Genomic DNA, 20,414 nt, shown 5'->3' with positions numbered 1-20,414 from the left:
ATTACTCACGTGAAAAACACAAATAACAAAACTTGGATCCTTTATTTAAGATTCTTTACAAAATAAGCAGATAACAGCTGCACAACATCCATCTTGGAATGCCTGTTTTGAAATGGACCCAAAGTGTGCCATGTTGATGTTTGGTCTGGCATTCATAGTGCCGAAAAGGCAGCCTCAGCCATTGGAACGCCCTGAGCCAATGGCCCCACTACAGGACCACAGGGCTAGTGGTAAACAAATTAAAAAATACCAGGGTCTGCTCAATCGCCTCCCCCCACAGTCCTGTTTCCACCTTGAATTCAGTTGACTGTTACTCCTTGGCAATTGCGAATGGCTTCTCCACCTCGATCGTACCAGAATCTTGGATGGTCACGTCTTTAAGAGGCCTATCCCGGTCATCTGTCTTTGTGGCCTCGATCTTCTTCACCACGTCCTAAGAAAGGGAAAGAGAGCAATGAGGTGCAGAAGTATGCAAACAGTGCCCCCTGCAGGAGAGACTGATCAACTTACTCAGTTCAGGTAAGACAAGTGATGTCAGACCTTTCAATGCAGTTGGAATGGTTTGCTCAAACCTCAGACAAAACACTTTGCTTACAGCCTCTGGTAAAGCCACAAACATCTGATTAGAATAAATACCATTATGGTATCTTGTTTAAGCAGCAATGCCTACCACCTGGCATATGACCACACCCCACTGTCTGCTTTTAGATAATTGTCTCAGACTGTACAGGTAATTAATTACTAGTTGTGTGTGTGTCTCACCATGCCCTCCAGAATTTTGCCGAAGACCACATGCTTGCCGTCCAACCAGGGTGTCTGAATGGTGGTGATGAAGAACTGGGAGCCATTGGTGTCCTTGCCAGAGTTGGCCATGCTAAGCCAGCCAGGGCCGTAGTGCTTCAGCTTGAAGTTCTCATCAGGGAAACGGTCTCCATATATGCTCTTACCTTCAGGAGAAGAAGAGCAATGGACAACATCGATATTCATCCAAGCATCGATGCCAACACAAAGACCCATAGTTAGATCCATGCCTGCTGTTCCTCACGTTCAATGATGCATTCAAATTAATGAAGTGTATGCAAGTTCATGCAGGCCACCAAGTACAACAGCCCAGCTGTCTGTCAGTTGACGGACAGCTGATTAACACGTATGCAAAACATCACGTCTCAGGGACAAGACTTAAGAGAGCTGAGTATGCAACACTCCAACAGTGTTATCCCCACCCACCACCCCAGTCTCCACCCACATGGTCGCTCTGTACTTACCGACTAGCATGTTTGATATAGTTTGATAGCATGGCTTCCCTGCTTATGTTATTTTGTATTTCATGTTTAATTTCAGGCAGGGAGCTATACAGCGCAGAGACATTCAATTACACCAAACTTAAATGTACTACCATTTTCAATAAACATGATTAAACCGATGCAAGTGTCCCGAGTGAAATGTTCATATTACCGCCAGTGCCGTCTCCCCTGGTGAAGTCTCCACCCTGGATCATGAAGTCCTTGATAACTCGGTGGAATTTGCTGCTCTTGAAACCAAATCCTTTCTGTAGAATCGAGTGATAAATAAATAAATACACAGGTCTATCTATAGCCAAACTTACTGGTATACCATATTTCATCTAGGCCTACCTGAATGCAGTCACGAGCATTGCATCTTGGAAATTGAGAACATTCTCACAAATGTAACTGTAGACAGTTTCTCTTAAGTGATTTGCAAATGTTTTTAAATGTGATTATTGAAGCTAATGAATACTATTGGAAAAATATGAGGAACTGACCATCAAACTATTTTGAGGGCATGGAACATTTGCAAAATCAATTGATTAAATCACTGGCAACAATTGCACTGAAAAAAGTCTCACATCTCCAGTTGCCAAGGTCACGAAGTTTTCAACTGTCTTTGGAACAGTTTTTCCAAACAATCCAATGACGATTCGGCCAACATCCTCATCTCCTATTCTGATGTCGAAAAAGACCTGTGAGTAAAAGTCAATTAATTGTGTGTTAGGGCAGCAACAGGAAAACATCAAAAGCATGCATTAGGCAAAAGCATTAGGCTTAAAATGAACATTCAGTGTAATCAATTAATACTTTTAAAATACATTTAAATTATTGCATATATTGGCAATGGCAACAACCAGGTTTATATCTGCAGAATGAGCTAGCTGCGGCGTTTGGCCGAAGGGAATGTAGAATCCCAACAAAAGCAGACGTGGCGATAGATCACACTGAAGGTATGCCAATTAATGCTGGGCCTTCCGACACTGGCAAACGGCACTTCTTCGGACAGGTCAAGGCAAATTTTGTAATCATTCATTTCAACAAATGGTCACGCGTCCAGACATTGTTTGCATAAATCATGTCAGCATCTGTAATATCTTCGGGGACAATTGAACACGCCTCACACCGTACCGGGCAGGCCTAGCTAGCAGTTCCGTGCAATAATCATGATTAGGAGGCCGTAGACACATTGATTTATTGGCCAATGAGCTGAGCTTCAAACATTGAATCACCAATGTAGCGAGCTGGCTCGCGACGTATTGGGTTTATCACATTGATTGTATCATGCGACGTTTTCGATTTGAAAAGCACGAAATTGTTTGTCACCACTGCAAAGTCTGCACACAGCTAGTTAGCTAGCTATCGCTGTGAATTGAATCTGGGCTATGATTTGCTGGGAAGCTACACTTGCTAGCGACTGTCTTACCTTAGCCGTGACTTTAGGGCCCTTCGGTTTATCGTTAGCGTCTGATCCGCTCGGGAAAAGCAGAAATATCACCGATCCAACGATGACGGTTGCTGCTACTAAAAACTTCATCCTTCTCTCGCAGATCCGAACCATGAACGAGAAAAAAGTGTAGCCGTGGCGGCCTTAAAGCTATACTTGCCAATGAAGAAAAAAAAAAAAACGGTATCCGGGGTGGAGACAGCAGTCTACCGCAAGTTTTATTCCCCGCCCATCCTCGATATAAACGCATTGAACTCAATTGGTGGGGGCGTGGTTTTCGTTGACCAACAAATAGACGCATCGTACTGTGATTGGCTTATATTTTATTTAGGCAGTGTGTGGCCCAATCACAAACTGAAACGCGTAATGCGCACAAAGAACTGAGGCATGAGCTGCAGCATAGATGTCAGGAGCTAGTGTCCTGTCTAGAAAGGATTTATGGCCACTACTCCCTGTGCATTTTTGCAGATCTGATAGGATTGAATACGTGTAAGCATGATAGTGAAAATCCGACCTAGCTTATCATAATGGGAAGGTGGAGCTACTACCATCATGTTTACCTATACAATACTCTCATATCTGGACCGTGGCAGTTGAGCGGATCTGGTGGCATGCTGTAAATCTTGGGCAGATCCTTTTTTCCCCAAACTTTTCTCTTGCAGTCACTCTGTTACATGATCATAATACCATAGCAAACTGTAACCTGGCCACCATTTTTGAGGATAACTAACAAGCCTCTGTAGTTCGACTGATGACGTGTTCTGCGGACCTCCTGGAGAGTGTTCCCGATCTGTTGGACAGTTGCTTTGGACTATTTCTTAGTTATGGTGGGCATACTTCGGTCATCCACTGTAGAAGTGGATTGCTGGGCTCACTACTGCTTTCATAAAAAAATAAACATTGCAGTTGAAAATGTGTCCAATAGATGGCATTATTTACCTTTTATGGGATGCTGAGAGATTGAAAGCATGCCTTAATTTTAGTCAGGAATAGCTTCCAACAGCAAATGGAATTGCGTCCGTACATATTAGATATCCAAACCCCATACTCCCGATTACCAACGGAGGTGGTCAGGAAGATCTGATCACAATTAGTTCACAACGTGTCTTTTCATTGTCTACACCTGTCTAAAAATGTGGGCACCATCAGAATGTGGGCACAATCTGCATACAGATCGCTTGTTAATACCAGGTGTAACCATGTCTTAAAATCATCTCATACCCCAAGTTATTATCAGCCATTTTTTATCATGTAGCAATTGATTGGTTGGGGATGTTGATGTTAATCTTAAAGTATCCCCACAGATGTTCAATCTTTATGTTCCAACTGTAGGGTCATATTCACTCTCTTTGTGTTAAAGGGGTACTTCACAATTTCCAACCTCATATTCATATTCACAACCCCTGGCTGAAAACTCGTTTTCTTGGGACCTTTTTGACTTCAGAACATAGAAAATCGCCATTTTCACATACGTAGACACTGGAATTGTGCTGGAGATAATAAATATGAGGTTGAAAATTGTGAATTTTTAACGCTTGTGTGTTTTTCAAACTTGAAGGGATAGTTCAGCCTATTTTCATTTTAAGGTGAAATACTGTATCATTTTACCACAGAGTTGTCCTCATACTGTAGGCCAGTAGTGAAATCCTCTCCTGCATGTTTTCTACATTCCTACCTGCAGCACAGAGTGGTGAAAAAAAAAAGAGACAAGAATTCAGTTATTTTTGTATTCACGCTGCCCTTGGACTCAGTTCTTCTGGTCCATTTCGGCAGTGATGGGGTCTCAGTCCACTTTGCTTTCACAGCGCCATCTTTCATTTGAACTCAGACCAATGAACTGCTTTGCACCATGGGTAATTGCACATTGATTGAACATGTGATATGTACTGCAAGCCTCGAGGGCCGTGAGAGTCACGCCGCGATGGGACGGAGATGTTCCAATGACACGTGGACTGGGAGTTGTTTTTTTAAAGAGGACAATATGTGAAAATACCCTAAGATTAAAATGCTAACAGTTAGTGATAGTGCCCAGATAAACAGAACCAAAGTGTGAATTTAAGTCTGAACTATCCCTTTAACGTTTTCTGCATGGCACGGCATAGAGTTGACTGCTGAGGGTTTGTCTACATTTCTCCAGCTCCAAAGTACATATCACACACAGACGACAAAGTACAGAATGAACCCTATTCTCAAGTGTCGATCTCAGCTGTGTGAAAGCTTCTCTCACTCACCCAATACCTTTGGTGAATGAGAAAATACCAACACTCTGTGAGTCTTGTTTTACTTTTTGACATTATATTTAACTCAGGTCTGACACACCACACATAGGTTGCCTAAAGAAAGTCTACACACTCCTGCACAATTTTCACATGTTGTTCCCTCAGAACCTGACATTTGAAATCTACAAAAAAAAAAAAAAAAATCAAGCTTTCGGCTATTCAAATGTCTTGGCCTGGACTCGCACCATACTGAGGCCTACTGGCATACTCCTGAAAGCACCTTAGAGCATGGCAGGCATTCCTGGGGTTACGTAGAAGCTTGAGGCTCCAGGCTTTCTCAGAGGAGGATCAGCGTTTGAGAGTTGAGTTGAGTTGAGCTGCCAAAGCTCCTTAACTTCTCCAGGACGCCTGGAACAGATCAAAGGTTGGTCGCAGTCTAGGCACACAACGTCTGTCGTGTTTTTGGCTCATTTGTAGTGAAAACCAAGTGGATTTTCTAGCAGAGTTGAGATCAATGGCGTTTGTCCTCAACTCAATATCCAACTGATTCACTAAATTTACAATGATTTGGAAAATGTTTACGTTGGAAATAATAGGCCATATGACCAGTTCATGAGTGGAGGTTCCAGTCATGTTTCGGGATTGACTTGAAATGGAATTCAACTGTCCCCAACCCTGCTCTCCAGGTAACGGGGTCATCAATGATCCGGTATCCTGTTTAGGTATTTAGATAGGATTGGGCGTGGCACGTGGTTGCAGATTAAAGGAGGATATTTTACTGAGTAAGACTGAATACATCGGAGTAACCCTGGATACAGTTGGCTTTGGTCCCTGCTTTAAACTAATCGATCATCATTTTTTTTCCTACAGAAAATGCTACATTCTGAAAATGGCACACTAATCAGAACAATATTTTTTATTTAAAATAAATAATAAATAGATGCCCCATGCTAAAAATCACTATCCGATTTGATCCGTGGAATATAAGATAACACTAAGGACTAATGGTGATTGGTCTATTAAAAAAGCATTGTTATGATGTTCAAAAAAGGAGGTCCAATAAGCCACCTCTATAAAACGGGTTGTAAAAAGGAGCAGGTTTTTCAAAATGTAAGCTTTGTAAACCTATGCAGAACATATTTTTCACATTTAACCCCCCCCCCCCCCCAAAAAAAAACAAAAAAAAAAAACATACAAAACACAGGAAAATTTGAATTTAGACTGGAGGATGCCTTCAATGGAAAGGTGGGGAACAGGTATCACTGTAGCCTCTCAAGGCTCTGCAAATATTGCAACATTGTATGTTGAGGCAGCTTGTGAATATTGCAACTTGTAATGACAACCTGATCCACACAGTGTGTAATTGATTCCTATGCAAATCTGAGACCCTATAAAAACAAAGATATTAATTCCAAAATTAACTATTATTGACTATTATTCTTGCATTAAGATGGACTCAGTTCAACTTATTTAGTGATTTGTTGATGACATTTTTGCATTTGAGCTAATTTTAAGAGGGTCTGAATACTTATGTACATGAGGTATTTCTGTATTTAAGTTTTCATAAATTTACTGACATTTCTAAAAACCTGTTTTTGCTTTGTCATTCTGGGATATTGTGTGTGGATTGATGGCAAATTCTTTTAATTTAATCAATTTTAAATTGAGTCTATAACACAACAAAATGTGGAAAAAGTTAAGGGGTCTGAATACTTTCTGAAGGCACTGTAGGATACAAACAACTTAAATAAACTGTGCATAGTGAGCTTGACTTAAACAGGGGCAAGTTAGGACTTTGGCCAGAGTAATCAATGCAGTTATCAAATACTGAATATGATTATTATTAAGATTAGTAATATTAATAATATAATGTCTGTCTGAAAAGGGTATACTTTGTAGAATGATAAATTCATGCACTCATTAATTTAATAAATTCATGCACTCACGTAGGCACAACTTTTATTAGTGAAAATGTATCTCACGAAAACAAACAAATTCACAGAAAAAAAACTGTATGAACCGTTTGACAGAAGTTTAATACCATCCACTCCGCATGATCAAGCTTGTTACCAAAACCTTAGGCCAAGCAACCCAAATAATACCATATACAGTACATAACACTTCCTGTACATTGCCAGAGCATTAAGACAAGTCAAACTGTTCAACAGTGACAACTGTTGTATGCCCGTAAAATAGTTCTGACAGAAAGAGGAAAAAAAACTCCCTTATCTGTTGCATCTCAAGGTTCTAAAGCAGTCTGTCTTTTATGTGACTCCCCTGTTTAATAATGCAAAAGGGTTTGTTTGTTTTGTGAGTTTATACGGGATAGACATTTTTCACAGTGGTGGTACTTCCACAGTGAATGAGTTAGTGTCTTAACGCGAGGCTCAGGTCTCAATCTCATTCTCGTGTGTCCTTACAGAGAGCTTTGATAGGATAAAAAAAAGTCAATACCTGTCATAATTCAGTTACCCACCCAGCGTTGCCTCCGGTTAGATCCTGTGAAATGGGACTGACATGCATTGGCAAATGGGGGAACAGAGCAGAGCGAAAGGGGTTTGGCCTCAGCCTTGGGGAAGACAGGCTGTGGCTGCAGAGCCCACTCCTCTTCTCCTCCTCTTGCCCCGTCATTCAGAGATAGTTTTTGCCCCCGTTAAGAGCCTCTAGGTACCAATAATGTGTCTCTCCAGCAGAGTCTAGCTAGCTGATCTCAGCTGAGCTCTGCTGTCTGAGGGGCCCTGCCATGCCCAGCGGGGACTCCAGAATGTCTGGTTGGCTGTAGAAAGGCCTGGATCCCCCGCTGCCCCCACCACCACCACCCCCGCTGTCCTCCTCCATCCCATGGTGCATCCTGCCACACACAGAGAGCAGCCGGATGTCCGAGTGGGCATTTGCCACCGTGTGGCGCCGCACGCCGCCCGCCTTCTCCAGGTAGGCCTCGCCTTCCTGCTCCACTAGGGGCGCCAACGAGGAGGAGTCTGAGGCGTGGTGGGTGACGGTGATCTCTGGCTTACCCAGGTGGTTCACTCCCACGAACCTGGAATGGGCTGAACGACATTCTGGGACATAGAGGAGAAGGAAGAGAACACGTGTTTTCCATCTATTGTTTTTAAAGAGGTCATCAGTGATTATTTTGGTCATTTAAAAAAATTAAATACACTCTGATTATTAACGTGACCCCGAGATACCGAAATACTCCATCATAACCAAAGCAATAATGATCTATTACTGTATGGTTTCTGTTTTTGTTGACATGGAAGATTTTGTAAACAAATTATGTGTAGCTTTAAATCATTTTGAAACTGTAATGTTGCTGTTATGGAATGTAATTCCTTGAGCACAACAGGTCATTAATATCTAGTGCTATTTTCATTTTCCCCATTTTTTAAATGTTTGTTGGTGACCCTGCATGCAGAATTGATAGCTGCTCAAATAGCGGAGGAATGCTCAATCATAAAGTATTACGGCAACGATGAAGAAAGCTGTTCAAGTTGGGATCAGAGATGTGATCAAATATGGATTTGTACAGTAGGCTTTGGTGTTGTTTTTGATGTGGTGGATTTGTCATTCCTTGAGCCAGGGAGCCTAGTTAGGGATTTCAATGGTTTTCTTCTTACCCACATGGGGTCTGGGGGCCAGGACAAGGGATCACATATTGGTCCTCTGTGGCTCAGTTGGTAGAGCATGGCGCTAACAATGCTTAGGTTGTGGGTTTGATTCCCGCTGGGACCATATATACTGGAATGTATGCACTCACTGCAATGTAAGTCGCTTTGGATAAAAGCGTCAGCTAAATGGCATATATTATATTCTCCTCTTATCAGAACTCTGCTCAAATTGCTGTGCATTTCTTTCCTTTTGTGTGCATTTCTTTACTTTTGATGATGATCAAAAAGTTGATTAACAAAAGCTAAAACACACATACAGTGTGTGGTTTTTAAGATGCCGATTCATGACAACTTATTAAACTTTTTCCACCACTGACAATGACAACAGGGTTCTAGACCCTGAATAATAATAATTCACGCTATTGTTGGTGTTCTGTTTGCAGTTAAACAAATGGTATCTTATCACTGAATTACCATCAATTCATCATACATTTGCCACCCTTCATTAAAAGATTAAAGTCTGGTTTTCTGGACACAGATTAAGCCTGCTACTAGACTAAAACGCGTATTCAATGCAGAGTCTCCATTGAACATGTTTTTCTAAGTACTGCTTACATAAGCCTTTATATTACCACAGCGTGAGCTCATACCATTTTATGTGTTAAGAGAATACTCACCGAGGAAGCAGTTGCTGTTGCTAACATGAAGGACGTTCGCCAGGTAAGGTGAGATGACTATCTCTACCAGTCTCTCTAGCTTATAGTACCCTGGACTGGACCCGTTGGGCTCATGTGTACCCTGAGGACACAGACAGACAGAGACAGTGAGTAGGCATGCAAATGTACTCTTTATATAGGAAATTGACAAATTGCCTTCATCAATTTGAACTGCAGCCTAACCCTGGCCCTTTAGATATTAAGATTAAGATGCTGAGGTAATGTGATACTTATGCAGTTCCACTGAGAACAGAATTAGCTAGCACTAGACTGATTTGTGAGGAGAATGACGTGGGCTTTTAACTGCAGCTGACACATTCGTGCAGTGTGGCCAGAAGGCCTTTGCACACAATCAGACTTTTCACTCAACTTAATAATGATTACACAACAAAAAATAAACACAAGGCGAGCACATTTCTCCTCTGACTTCATGCACACCTTGTCCCGGTCTGGTCTATCAATTTGTTCAATCTTTTTGCTGGCCTCAATAATGCACTGACCTATAAAATAATCTATAGCAATCAACAGTTGCCTGCTCAAGGACTCTGAAACTGCCATGTCGAAAGATGCTATCTGAAATTGACTGAATCCCGGCCATGAATTTCTTAAGACGAGACATTAAAAACACCTCCAACTGTGTGTGGAGACTAGAAAAGAGGGCCTTACCTGAAGGACGAGGAGCATCTGTGTGATCGGCGGGGGCAGGGACAGTGGTGTAGCGGGCAGTGTGTCCTCCAGGGGGAGCTTTAACAGGATGAGGTCTCTAAATCCCAGGAGGGCCATCTGCCTCACCGTCAGCTCCTGACCCTGTGTGCAGCACAGACACAGACACAGACACAGACACAGACTTAATACTGCACCGTTTACAGACATACAGTAACAGGCTGTGTGTTGTTGGATGTAATAGACACGAGGTCCACAGGCGCAATGTGACACTTTATAATAAAACAACCCATTGTGAAACCCATTTACCCCCCTCCTTCCCTGACTTTCACTAAACGTCTATTTTTAACATAATAGCGTTGTTCCAATTTCAAAATCACACAGAAAATAATCTGGAATCATTGTCATGACTACAGCAACTTTGTTTGATAGCCAACATCTCCAAGCCAGGTCCTGAGGTATGATCAACACCTGTCCTCCTCAAGCACCAATGGTCCAATGAAAGTAGCCTCAATGTAGTTTTACCCTCATCATGGTGAATCAAAACTGACCTTACAGTTATGGCAAGTTAAGTTATGGCAAGTGATTTTGTGTGTACTTTAATAAAAAAAAAATGCAAATGACTGGTGTATAGACCTTCTTGCATATATGTATAATTATTTTTTCAATACATTTGGCACTTCACATTTGACCGCAGGTTAAAACACTGTTCTTTACTGTTTTATTTTTACAAAAAGACTAACTGCTCCCAGTTGCATATACTTTCAGTTTCTAATTGTAGTCCTGACTAGAGAGAGAGAGAGAGAGAGAGACACACACACACACACACACACACACACACACACACACACACACACACACACACACACACACACAGAGACAGAGACAGAGACAGATTCTTCACTTTGAAGGGAACCATTGTCTTGGAGATATCTCTCTCATACAGAGGAGTCTTTTGTTGTTTCGCTTTTTCTTCCTGCATTGTTTGGACTACGTGTGGCAAGAGATGTGGTACTGTAGTCAGCTGTGTATTTATTAGCAATACCTGAACAGGGTAGAATATAGCCTGGAGTGTTGGCAGGATCTCAGTGAAGAACCTGACCCACATCTCTGACAGGATGAGGAGTTGACTGTCACCTGGAGAGAGGGGGAAGGGACAGAGGACCCACCATAAGGGTAAATGAGTTGTCAGAAATCTGCCAAAGGACGGATCTAAACCAAACATGTCTACGTAGCTTCCTCATGCCGAATGGAAAATAAGAGAGTAAGGCTTATGAAGTATTACGATTCAGGGGGAATTCCCATTTTCCATTTTATCTGGCCTTGTGGTAAATTCAAGTGACTCATACTGTATGCTTTGCAGTCATTTCACCGTGGCAGCAGATACTGTACTACCAGAAATGACAGTGCTTACCGTCATAGAGGCGAATTTTCTCCAGCATGTGCAACAGGCCTTTGGTCAAGAGCTGATTCTGGAAAGTACAAGAATTAGTGAGAATCTATATGTATGACTTCAAAGGAAGAACAAGAATTGGGTACAATTGAAATGTATGATTTCAAAGCAAGGCAAGTGATACCAGCTCCAACTTTCACCATGGCAACATGGCTGAGGCCAATGACTATATTCTACTCTAATCGACATTCTATTCTATGGGACATCAGGTAAAATGTGTTACACATAATGGTATTATGTTGATGTCATTTAATTACGTTCTAGTTTTAAAAAAAAGAAAAGAAAAAGATAAAGCGTATTCAGAATGAACATATGTCATTCCCAATTTTATGCTGCTGACAGAATATATATATAATTATTATTATTTTTTTACGAAAACGAAAATGAGAATGCAGATTGCATTTTGTACATGATACCAAATATTCTAAATGACTTTGAACAACCTGCATGTCCTGTTAGAGCTACTGTAGTACGACTGCCACCTCTGTCCCTTTGCACACCTCAAATAACACCATCTGCTATATTCACACCTCCACTTCTGATTGGGGCTTGGGGTGGATAAATAAGATTTGGCCTTGGCTTGACTGCTATTGTAGGGCAAATAAGCAAGGCGGCATTCTAGAAACAGCTTATCTAAAGACCAAAATACTAATACATAACACTTCCACTGGAACTAATTCAATTACTGTACACTCCCACTTTTACAAAGCATAATACATGGTCTGCCTTCAAAGTTTTTGCCCTGATTGGGGTGTTGAAATTTAGTTTAGTTTAGCACATGCCAAAAGATTAAGTGCACTAAACCTACCTGGAAATACTCAGTAATGAACGAGCCCAACTCTGTCTTTAGGAGCCACCTGCAAGGACATAGAACAACAGGAAACTCATCGGCTTTGCCCCTACGCCAACTGTATTTTGTTGCAACTGTGGCATTTATCTTCTTTCCCTGTTTAAATGAAATGTGAAATCCCACACATTGCGGTGTCAGTGCTTTACCTGATGCTCTCGTTGAGGGTGTAAAGCTCGTTAGCCTGCAGCCCTCCTCCCTGGAAAACTTTGATCACAGCCGTTTGGACACTGAGGGATTCAAGATTCAAGATTCAAGATTCTTTATTTGTCACGTGCATACAAGTATACAGTGAAATGCAAAAGTGACAGTGCCACAGAGTAGTGCACAATACAATAAGTTTTAAAATACAATAAAATAAAAAAAGAAATACTAAAAAATATACAGTATGGACAGTATAAACAATATGAACAGTATAACCAGTAAGCATATAAGTAAGCAATATAAATAGCAGATGGATGATTATGTGTGTGCATATGTGTTAAGATGACAGTGCATGTGTGAGTGACTTGAGGGGGGCACTGGTGGGGTCATCGTTGACGATTCTGATGGCGTGGGGGAAGAAACTCAGCCTTAGCCTCTCTGGATGCAAACACAGGCAAGGTTCAGGTCAGAGGTCAACGGAGGTCATATTAAGGAGGAAGGAATATTTGGGGATTTTAGACATACAACCTCTAGGGGAAAATTCCCAAAAGCTTTTGGAGCACTTAAGGTCCATCTTTGAATCCATTATGCTGAAAGATGATTTGCTGCCATGAGGGCTTTGGGAAACTGAACACAGAACAGTGTGAACAGGCTTCCTCCCCTCTTTCCGTTCTTTGGGATGTAAGATGGGATGGATGGATGGATAATTTTTTTCGGTTGAAGGCAATCTACGATCAAAACAACGCTAGTACAACTCATTGCATCATTTATTTATTCATAAAATGATGAAGCGATGCACTGACAAAAAATTGGTGTTGCACAGCAGAAGTGTGTGGAGGCAACATCTTTACGCCCGTTCGCCATTATGTTGGATCAGGGGTCCCCACAAGGCAAGGGAGGAGGAAAGAATGCATTATAAAAGTATTCTTCTCATCTCCACGACTATGGAAAGACCCCCTGCTTTCATGGGACAAAAGAGCGCACAAGAAACATCCCGGTGCCACCTCTTAGCAGTTTAACGGAAATGACCTCGAAGCAGAAAACATCCTGCCAAAGGCTGCCTTCACACTTCCTGAGAGAGAGAGAGGGGGGGGGGGGGGCAGGCAGTCGGACACTTTTGCATACATTTCCGTAGGGAGTCGGGTTCAGGAATTGCCAGCTCGACAGACCTGTTGTGTGAGTCCAGGCCAGGACCAGGTGTGTGCGTTGTGTGAGTCCAGGCCAGGACCAGGTGTGTGCGTTGTGTGAGTCCAGGCCAGGACCAGGTGTGTGCGTTATGTGAGTCCAGGCCAGGACCAGGTGTGCCCTCATTCCCTCACAGCTCATGGATTTTGAAGCCTTGGAATGATGAAATATGGCGGAAAGTGGAAACTCCTTTCTATCCTAGTCCATGCTTAATAGGATGTTCCACTACAATCCAACTTATACGACAGAATCTCTTTCTGTAGACTGCATTATGTTTTGTCATGGTAACAAAATGCAAATGTGGATTACAGTTTTGTAAAGTGCCTTTTCAAAAATGTAATGCAGACAGTGTCTTCAGAGGGATTCTGTCATAATATTAGTTGGCTTGGAGTGTCTGCAATGTGTTCGGGACATATTTCCAGAAAATATGACAACTCATTACCCACGTAAGCAACATATGTAACAATTTTTTCTTTCTCAGCTAATCAACTACTGCCAAAATCAAGGCCAAACCAAAAAGAAAAGTGGTACATCCCATTAAACAAATCCAGTGCTTTTAAATGCAACGGCCGAAGTGAATGCGTACACACTTTGGGCAGGAATAGGACAGCAGCCTAGCACGCCACACACACGTAGCCACCGTTGACAGATGATGTGATGAGGTGTTCAGAGGGGAAGGACAGAGGTCTTTCCTGCTCCGGCCTGGAAGAGGCTTACTCACACACGCAGACCTCCCTTCACCCACAAAACACATCCTGGTAGGACGCTCACAATACAGTTTGGTTTCTCATTGTCTAGCCTATTCCTGTACTAAAAAGCATCTTCCATGAAGTCTATTAAAAGTGTGATGATGTCCAGGACCTTCAAAATTTCCTGTCAATTCCTATCTGTTAAATGCTTTTTTTTTGCTAATGCTTTTTCATGCCTGTGCACATTTTAGGGGGATAAGATGGGGGATAAGAAGATTGTGAAGGAGTTGTGGCTCAGTGGTTAGTACCATGCCCCATCATCACAGGGTTAGGGTTAGTGGTTCAAGACCCGGTGATGGGTCTGGAAAATGCTTTTGGCCCCTGGTCCGAGCATTGATTACTTTATCTTATGATGACCGATAGATGGATAGATGATTCACTTACTTAAACAAATGTATTTGTTGTAAGTCGCTTTGGATAAAGGCGTCAGCTAAATGCCATCAATGTAAGATGAGAGCATAAACAAGAAAAGAAAATGGCGTTTCAAAAACAGGGGTTGCATATTTTGATGTAAATTAAGGATGGGCTAGGGTATGCTAATGAATCAGCAATGCAATGAATGGAATGGAACAAGTGACCCATCCTTAGCACTTACTTGCTCCAATCTCTCTCTCTCTCTTGCACGCACGCACTTACACTCACACACACATTTTAAATTCAGGGTCTAGGGAGTGGATCACAAAGATGAGGGGGCCAACCCACCTGTTCCAGACACTGGCATTGGACAGCTGCAGGCCGGTCGCGCTGGCGTGGAAGCGGGTGAGGTCCGTCAGCACGGGGGAGCTCATGAAGCGAGGGCGGGGCCGCCGAAATGATCCCATCATGCACCAGGCCTGGAGTCAAAGCAGAGAGAGGGGGCTTACTTAAAGTGATGGGATAATTTGTATAATTTCAGCCACTAATCTGCACCCAAGAGTGAAAAATGTTTATCTATTCTTGTGGAAGTGGATAGAAGCACTGCCTCAGTATGACTACTTAAAAGCATTTCCACAAGAAATTCCTCAGCCATCCCATGTCTTTGTGAGCTATACACACACATCGCTATGAAAATGATATGATACAGGTGTGATAGATATTAGTGTGTGATCCATACCAGGGGTTCACAACTCCGGCCCTGGGGCCTCCCTAAGGCTGCAACATTTTTGTTCTAGCTGAGTCAGCACACCTGAGTCAACTATTCAACTGATCATCAAGCCCTTGATGAATCTGATGAATCCCCTGCTAGTGCTGGACCACTAGAACAAAAATGTGCCACTCCTTGGAGGCCCTCTGGACTGGAATTAAAAACAGCAGATCTACAGCAGACACCAGAGATGTTCTACACTGAGGAGATACACAAGACTCTTTATTTACAATTGGTTTTGCGAGAGACAGGGAAGATGGTGCCAGTTCCACGCAGGGATTTTATTTCCGACCGATAACCATGCAGTAGTAGATAAGCACCACAAAATGTTTTGACACACTTCAGTGATATGAAAAACGTTGCTAAATATATCATTTGTGTGAACAGTGTTTTTTCTCGCCCTACCACAGACATCCTGTCTAATAAACAACATTTGATCTCTCTATTCGTAAATAAACACCAAATAGTCATCGCCAATATGGCAGCTCTGTCGTCCAGCTTCCAATACGTTTTTGACATTTAGCAGACGCCCTTTATCCAAAGCGACTTACAGCAAGTACATTTGTCTAGAGTAAGTGAATCCTCTGAAAGAGGCTTTGTCTATACAGCGGGCTTCTACACTTCAATGCTTTAAAAAGTTTCACTCTGCAGAGAATAAGGCCCTGGTCACAGGGGAAGCGATCACGATCTGAGACAGACAGGGTGTGAAAAAAACTCAGCCACCACACTCAGGCGAGAGTGTATGTGTGGGTTAACTGTACTGAACAAGTGTGGGAGCCAACAAGTTGACTAAGCCAAAGTGTGGCGGAAGGGGGGTGTGCCTACAGCTGGCTCAATACGACAGCATGTGTGTCATTCCAAAAGTAGCGAGGCCAACCCCGCTGCACAGTCATGTCAACTTTCTCTGGTCTGCTTTTACTTTCCTGCCACACCAAGCTAACCGAAACTCATCGTTCTTTACAGCGCAAACTATGCCTTAATGACAGGATCCGACCGCAGCCTGGCCTCAACCATGAGATGCTATGGGACTAGGCTTCACTAGGCTAGTAATAAGTGTCCGTGAACTGCCGGTTCTAATGTTATTCAGTGTTCTGCACAGTCATACAGTATGGGGAACTTGTGAGCCAAGCGGGCCCTCAAAATAACACTGCGACGTGAGCTCTGTGAACCGAAACGAGAAGAGGAGTGACAAGGTGACAGCTTTGATTCAAGTCATAAACTGACAGAGAGAAGAGAGAAGCCACATGAAGGGGTAAAGTGTGGCAAACACCACCGCATTTTGTGAGCCCTGAATGCGGCCTACGTGTGTGTGTGTGTGTGTGTGTGCTTCAGCTTGTTCGGGAATGCACGTCTGTGTGTGGGAAAGAGAGCATGTGCTCGCTCTCACACACACACACACACACACACACACCTCTGCTCTCCAGACCTCTGATTCACTCACACCCACCCAGCCGCCTGTACCATCATCATCACCACCACCACCTCCCACACACATCTGGGTGTCACATGGCATCTCTAACCAATCAACATGCCTCCTTAGGAGTGGGACACTGTCTGACATGTGGACCAACTGGGAAATCATTAATACCTCTTGACATGTCATTATCTCAGAACCCTGTATCTAATAGAGGAACAAGTGAGACTAGACACGTCACCACCAGTTCAGCCTGCATACACCTGTGCATGTCCTCGAGGGCTGATTATTACTGGGGGGACGCAGAATTAGAAAGAACATTGAAAGACCATTAGCCGACTCCGGCTTTCTTCCCTCGCTCGCTCTGGTCCCCTCGAATGCTGTTCCTTTTGTGCGCTCCATTGAGGGTTGCCTGGCGACACTAAATAAGTATTTAGTGATCCCCTCTCGGTTTGGCAGCCCAGATGAAAATAAACAATAGCATGCTTGTGTGCACCCTCCCCGGGTGCCTCCATGCGCCGCGATCCAAGACCAAACTGGAGCGAGGATTTGTGGGGCACACACTGGGACATGGCATGCACTCATCGGCCACCTGGGCATCCCTAGACTCGGGCCCTCCCCCGTGTCACTAGTCTCGCATTGCCCAACAGCACAATCTCACATTTGCTCTGCTTACTACATGTGTGTAGCCTCCGCAGACTTTACTTCCTGGCGAATTGACCACGGATCTGACAGTCTCTGGACTCTCAAGTCCTTTGACCTACCAGTGGTCACAAGGGAAGAAACGATGAGGAGACACATAAACTCAACACAGCTAGCCTTCCTTAAGACCTCTGATTCTTCACAAACACTTCAAGGGTAGAAGGTCAGTGAGAGCCAGTTTAACCTGTATCACACTAACATGCACAATGGTATGATCAAGATATGGTCATACGGTTAGAGTCATTCAACACGTATGGTAATAGATTATCATGATATTGCGCACGTAATGTTGTGCCAATGCAACCTGACTGCCATCAAACCCGGGTCTCCCGCACACCAAAAAGCTGCTAAGCTAAAGCTTAGGCATTGGCTCAGGGAGCTTAGTGTAAATGTTCAGGTCACAGGCAAGGTTAATGATCACACAAACCATGTTCTCTGGCAGTCTTCTTGGTATGAGAAAGTCTATTAAGCAACTTTGAATGATGCCTCTCAGAAAACAACCTGGCTTAATGAAAACATTATCAGCCTGGACTATGAATTTCACTGAGAAACTACAGTAGTAATCTCGGGACCCAGAATCTGACTTAGTGAAAGTGATCTATAGGCTTCTCGAAAAGCTCATTCAAGGACCTACTTGTTGTGTTGTGTGTTGGTAGTGCACACAGCTCTAATTCTATAAAAGACAACCAGTCATGGGAAACTACTCAGTGGGGTTAATGCAATTACTGTACGGATGCAAGCAGGGTCATTATGTATGGCTGTGGTTTTTCTAGGGTCATAAATAGACTGGGTGTACATGACGAAATATTCTGTCCTACATCAGCTGCTAACATAACACCATTTCTCTAGATCTCCTTCCCTTTTTAATTACTAACACCTGTAGCATGTGTTCTGAGAAGTACTTGACATTAAAATAATGATGTTTACAGTGCTAATAGATTATCATGACATGTTTACAGTGCCACTCTGACCTCTGACCTTCTATAGGCTACCTAATCTAATGTTACATCTAGCATTCCTCAGGGAGTAAACCACGTTACCAATTTGATTTAAGTACAAAACTCCTAACGGGGTAGCGTGTCAGGACGCAGGTGACAGATGTTATCCAAGGTTTTGAGTTTATGTTCTACTTATTTACGCAATTTGTATAACCACCTTGGGCAGAAATGAAAGGTGCACAAGGATTTAAAAAAAAAAAAACTTGAGGACACTGCAAACCAGCATTTTAGATATCTAAATTAAAAGCACAGACTAACCAAGTGGATTCAAGTAATTTGGATAGGATAGGCTACATGTAAACAAACTGCTTTTGTAAGCTTTTGTATTTTAGCAGCTTTCTAAGTGTAATGGTCTTACCTTTTACAAGCTCACTTGAAACGTTCATTCAACGCTGACGGTGTGCTACTTAAAGCGTCCTTCAATTGCTGACGGTGTGCTACAGTACACGACCTTCTGCCGACAAATTCAGTTTATGCGACAATCATAACTTTTTCTTCTCTTTTTTCTTTTTCTTTAATCACTTTCACCTCTTGAATTCGACGCAAAAGAAGATCATTAAAGAAATACACCCAGGCATTAAACGGAATGGTTTCCTCGTCTAGACTTCGTAAATCAATGAGATGCTTTCACCTGCATCTGCATCCATAACTTTCTGTTTCTGCGTCTTGCCTCGGCTACTTTCTCGCTACAGTGACTAACGACGCGCATCTGATATTTGACTGTGATCGAACGCAACTCTCATTCTCTTGTCGTGCCTGCCACTCCCCCTTGACACCGATTCGTACGGAGTAGTTTAGTATTTAAATATTCATGAATGGATTACTCTGTGTGTGTGGTGCAGTCGATGGATGTATTTTGATGATATAGCATGGGGTTAATTAGCTGTATTTAATTCATTTTCATCGAATTCTCATTTTTGTCCTGCAATATTGGCCAGTTGTAACAAATGAATACTGGATATGTGTGTGTGTGTCTCCCTGCTTTGCCTTCGTGCCAGGTCGCCATGGCAAAAGAAGTTTCTAACCTCAATATTTTCTTGCAATTTTAGTAGCCTGTAATAGGAGTTGTAGCCTGTAATAGGAGTTTTGGCTCCCTGACAAAATATTGCACTGACTAAAAATAACATTGTTTACCTGTTTGTCGTGTCAACGTGAAGTTTAACAATGTTCTTGAAGTAGTTCTTGAACGAGGACCTTGAAAGACCATTGCATGACAGAAAATCAGTAGAAACAGAATTTTCCTTGAGATAAAATACCTATAATATGTGTGGAAACAAGGAAGGATAAGGCAATGAGTTCTGTCAGTCACGGTCAATCTGGGCCAAATCATACACCCAAAGGAGCAAAATAGATTGGGAAATATGCTAAATAGTTTGGCAAAAATGTGGCCCCCTATACCACATATTCACTAGATGGTGAAACCTGCTTATGCTTTCTGGCTATATTACTTCTATGTTGCATGTCTCTTTTCTAAAATAGTTAGCATTGCGTAAGACTGGATCAAATTAGCAAGGTAGGCGATACTGTGCTAATTTAAACACAGATTAGTTGGTCATGTGATACATCCAGGAATAAACAGTGTGCATATGAACACCACACTGTCATTAATGAAGACCACTAACAAGCACGAACACTATGTGTTTATCTCGCCCAATTAGATTAGACACAGAGAATGCGATGATTAACAACTGAATGGAATCTATGTAGGTGGCCTGCATCATGCATAACTGCATGAATGAGAAACATGGCAGTAATTGTGTGAGAAATAATTATGAAATGTTCAAAATCTATTAGCCTCTTATAAAACAAGCAAATCCTCATGTAATGAAGTGAACATTGGTCCGTTCTATGCTTCAGTTC

The 20,414-nt window shown here is 42.5% G+C and overlaps 2 protein-coding genes across 2 annotated transcripts; both read right to left on the bottom strand.

Moving 5' to 3' along the window:
* Nucleotides 1–23: 23 nt before the first annotated feature.
* Nucleotides 24–2,907, bottom strand: ppib (peptidylprolyl isomerase B (cyclophilin B)). Its single transcript, XM_083666930.1, has 5 exons — nt 2,713–2,907; nt 1,868–1,981; nt 1,456–1,549; nt 763–947; nt 24–433 (listed from the first exon to the last, which is right to left on the bottom strand). The coding sequence occupies exons 1-5, from the start codon at nt 2,845–2,847 to the stop codon at nt 311–313; spliced, it is 651 nt and encodes a 216-aa protein (XP_083523056.1). The 5' UTR covers nt 2,848–2,907; the 3' UTR covers nt 24–310.
* A 3,996-nt stretch (nt 2,908–6,903) lies between these two features.
* prr5l (proline rich 5 like) lies at nt 6,904–19,238 on the bottom strand. Its single transcript, XM_083665871.1, has 9 exons — nt 18,913–19,238; nt 15,020–15,150; nt 12,389–12,469; nt 12,201–12,249; nt 11,354–11,411; nt 10,985–11,076; nt 9,943–10,083; nt 9,238–9,358; nt 6,904–8,011 (listed from the first exon to the last, which is right to left on the bottom strand). The coding sequence occupies exons 2-9, from the start codon at nt 15,139–15,141 to the stop codon at nt 7,653–7,655; spliced, it is 1,023 nt and encodes a 340-aa protein (XP_083521997.1). The 5' UTR covers nt 15,142–15,150; nt 18,913–19,238; the 3' UTR covers nt 6,904–7,652.
* Nucleotides 19,239–20,414: the final 1,176 nt, after the last annotated feature.

The sequence above is a fragment of the Argentina silus genome, assembly GCF_951799395.1.
Source record: "Argentina silus genome assembly, chromosome: 3".
NCBI lineage: Eukaryota > Metazoa > Chordata > Actinopteri > Argentiniformes > Argentinidae > Argentina > Argentina silus.
This window is presented reverse-complemented; position numbering and strand designations above follow the sequence as displayed.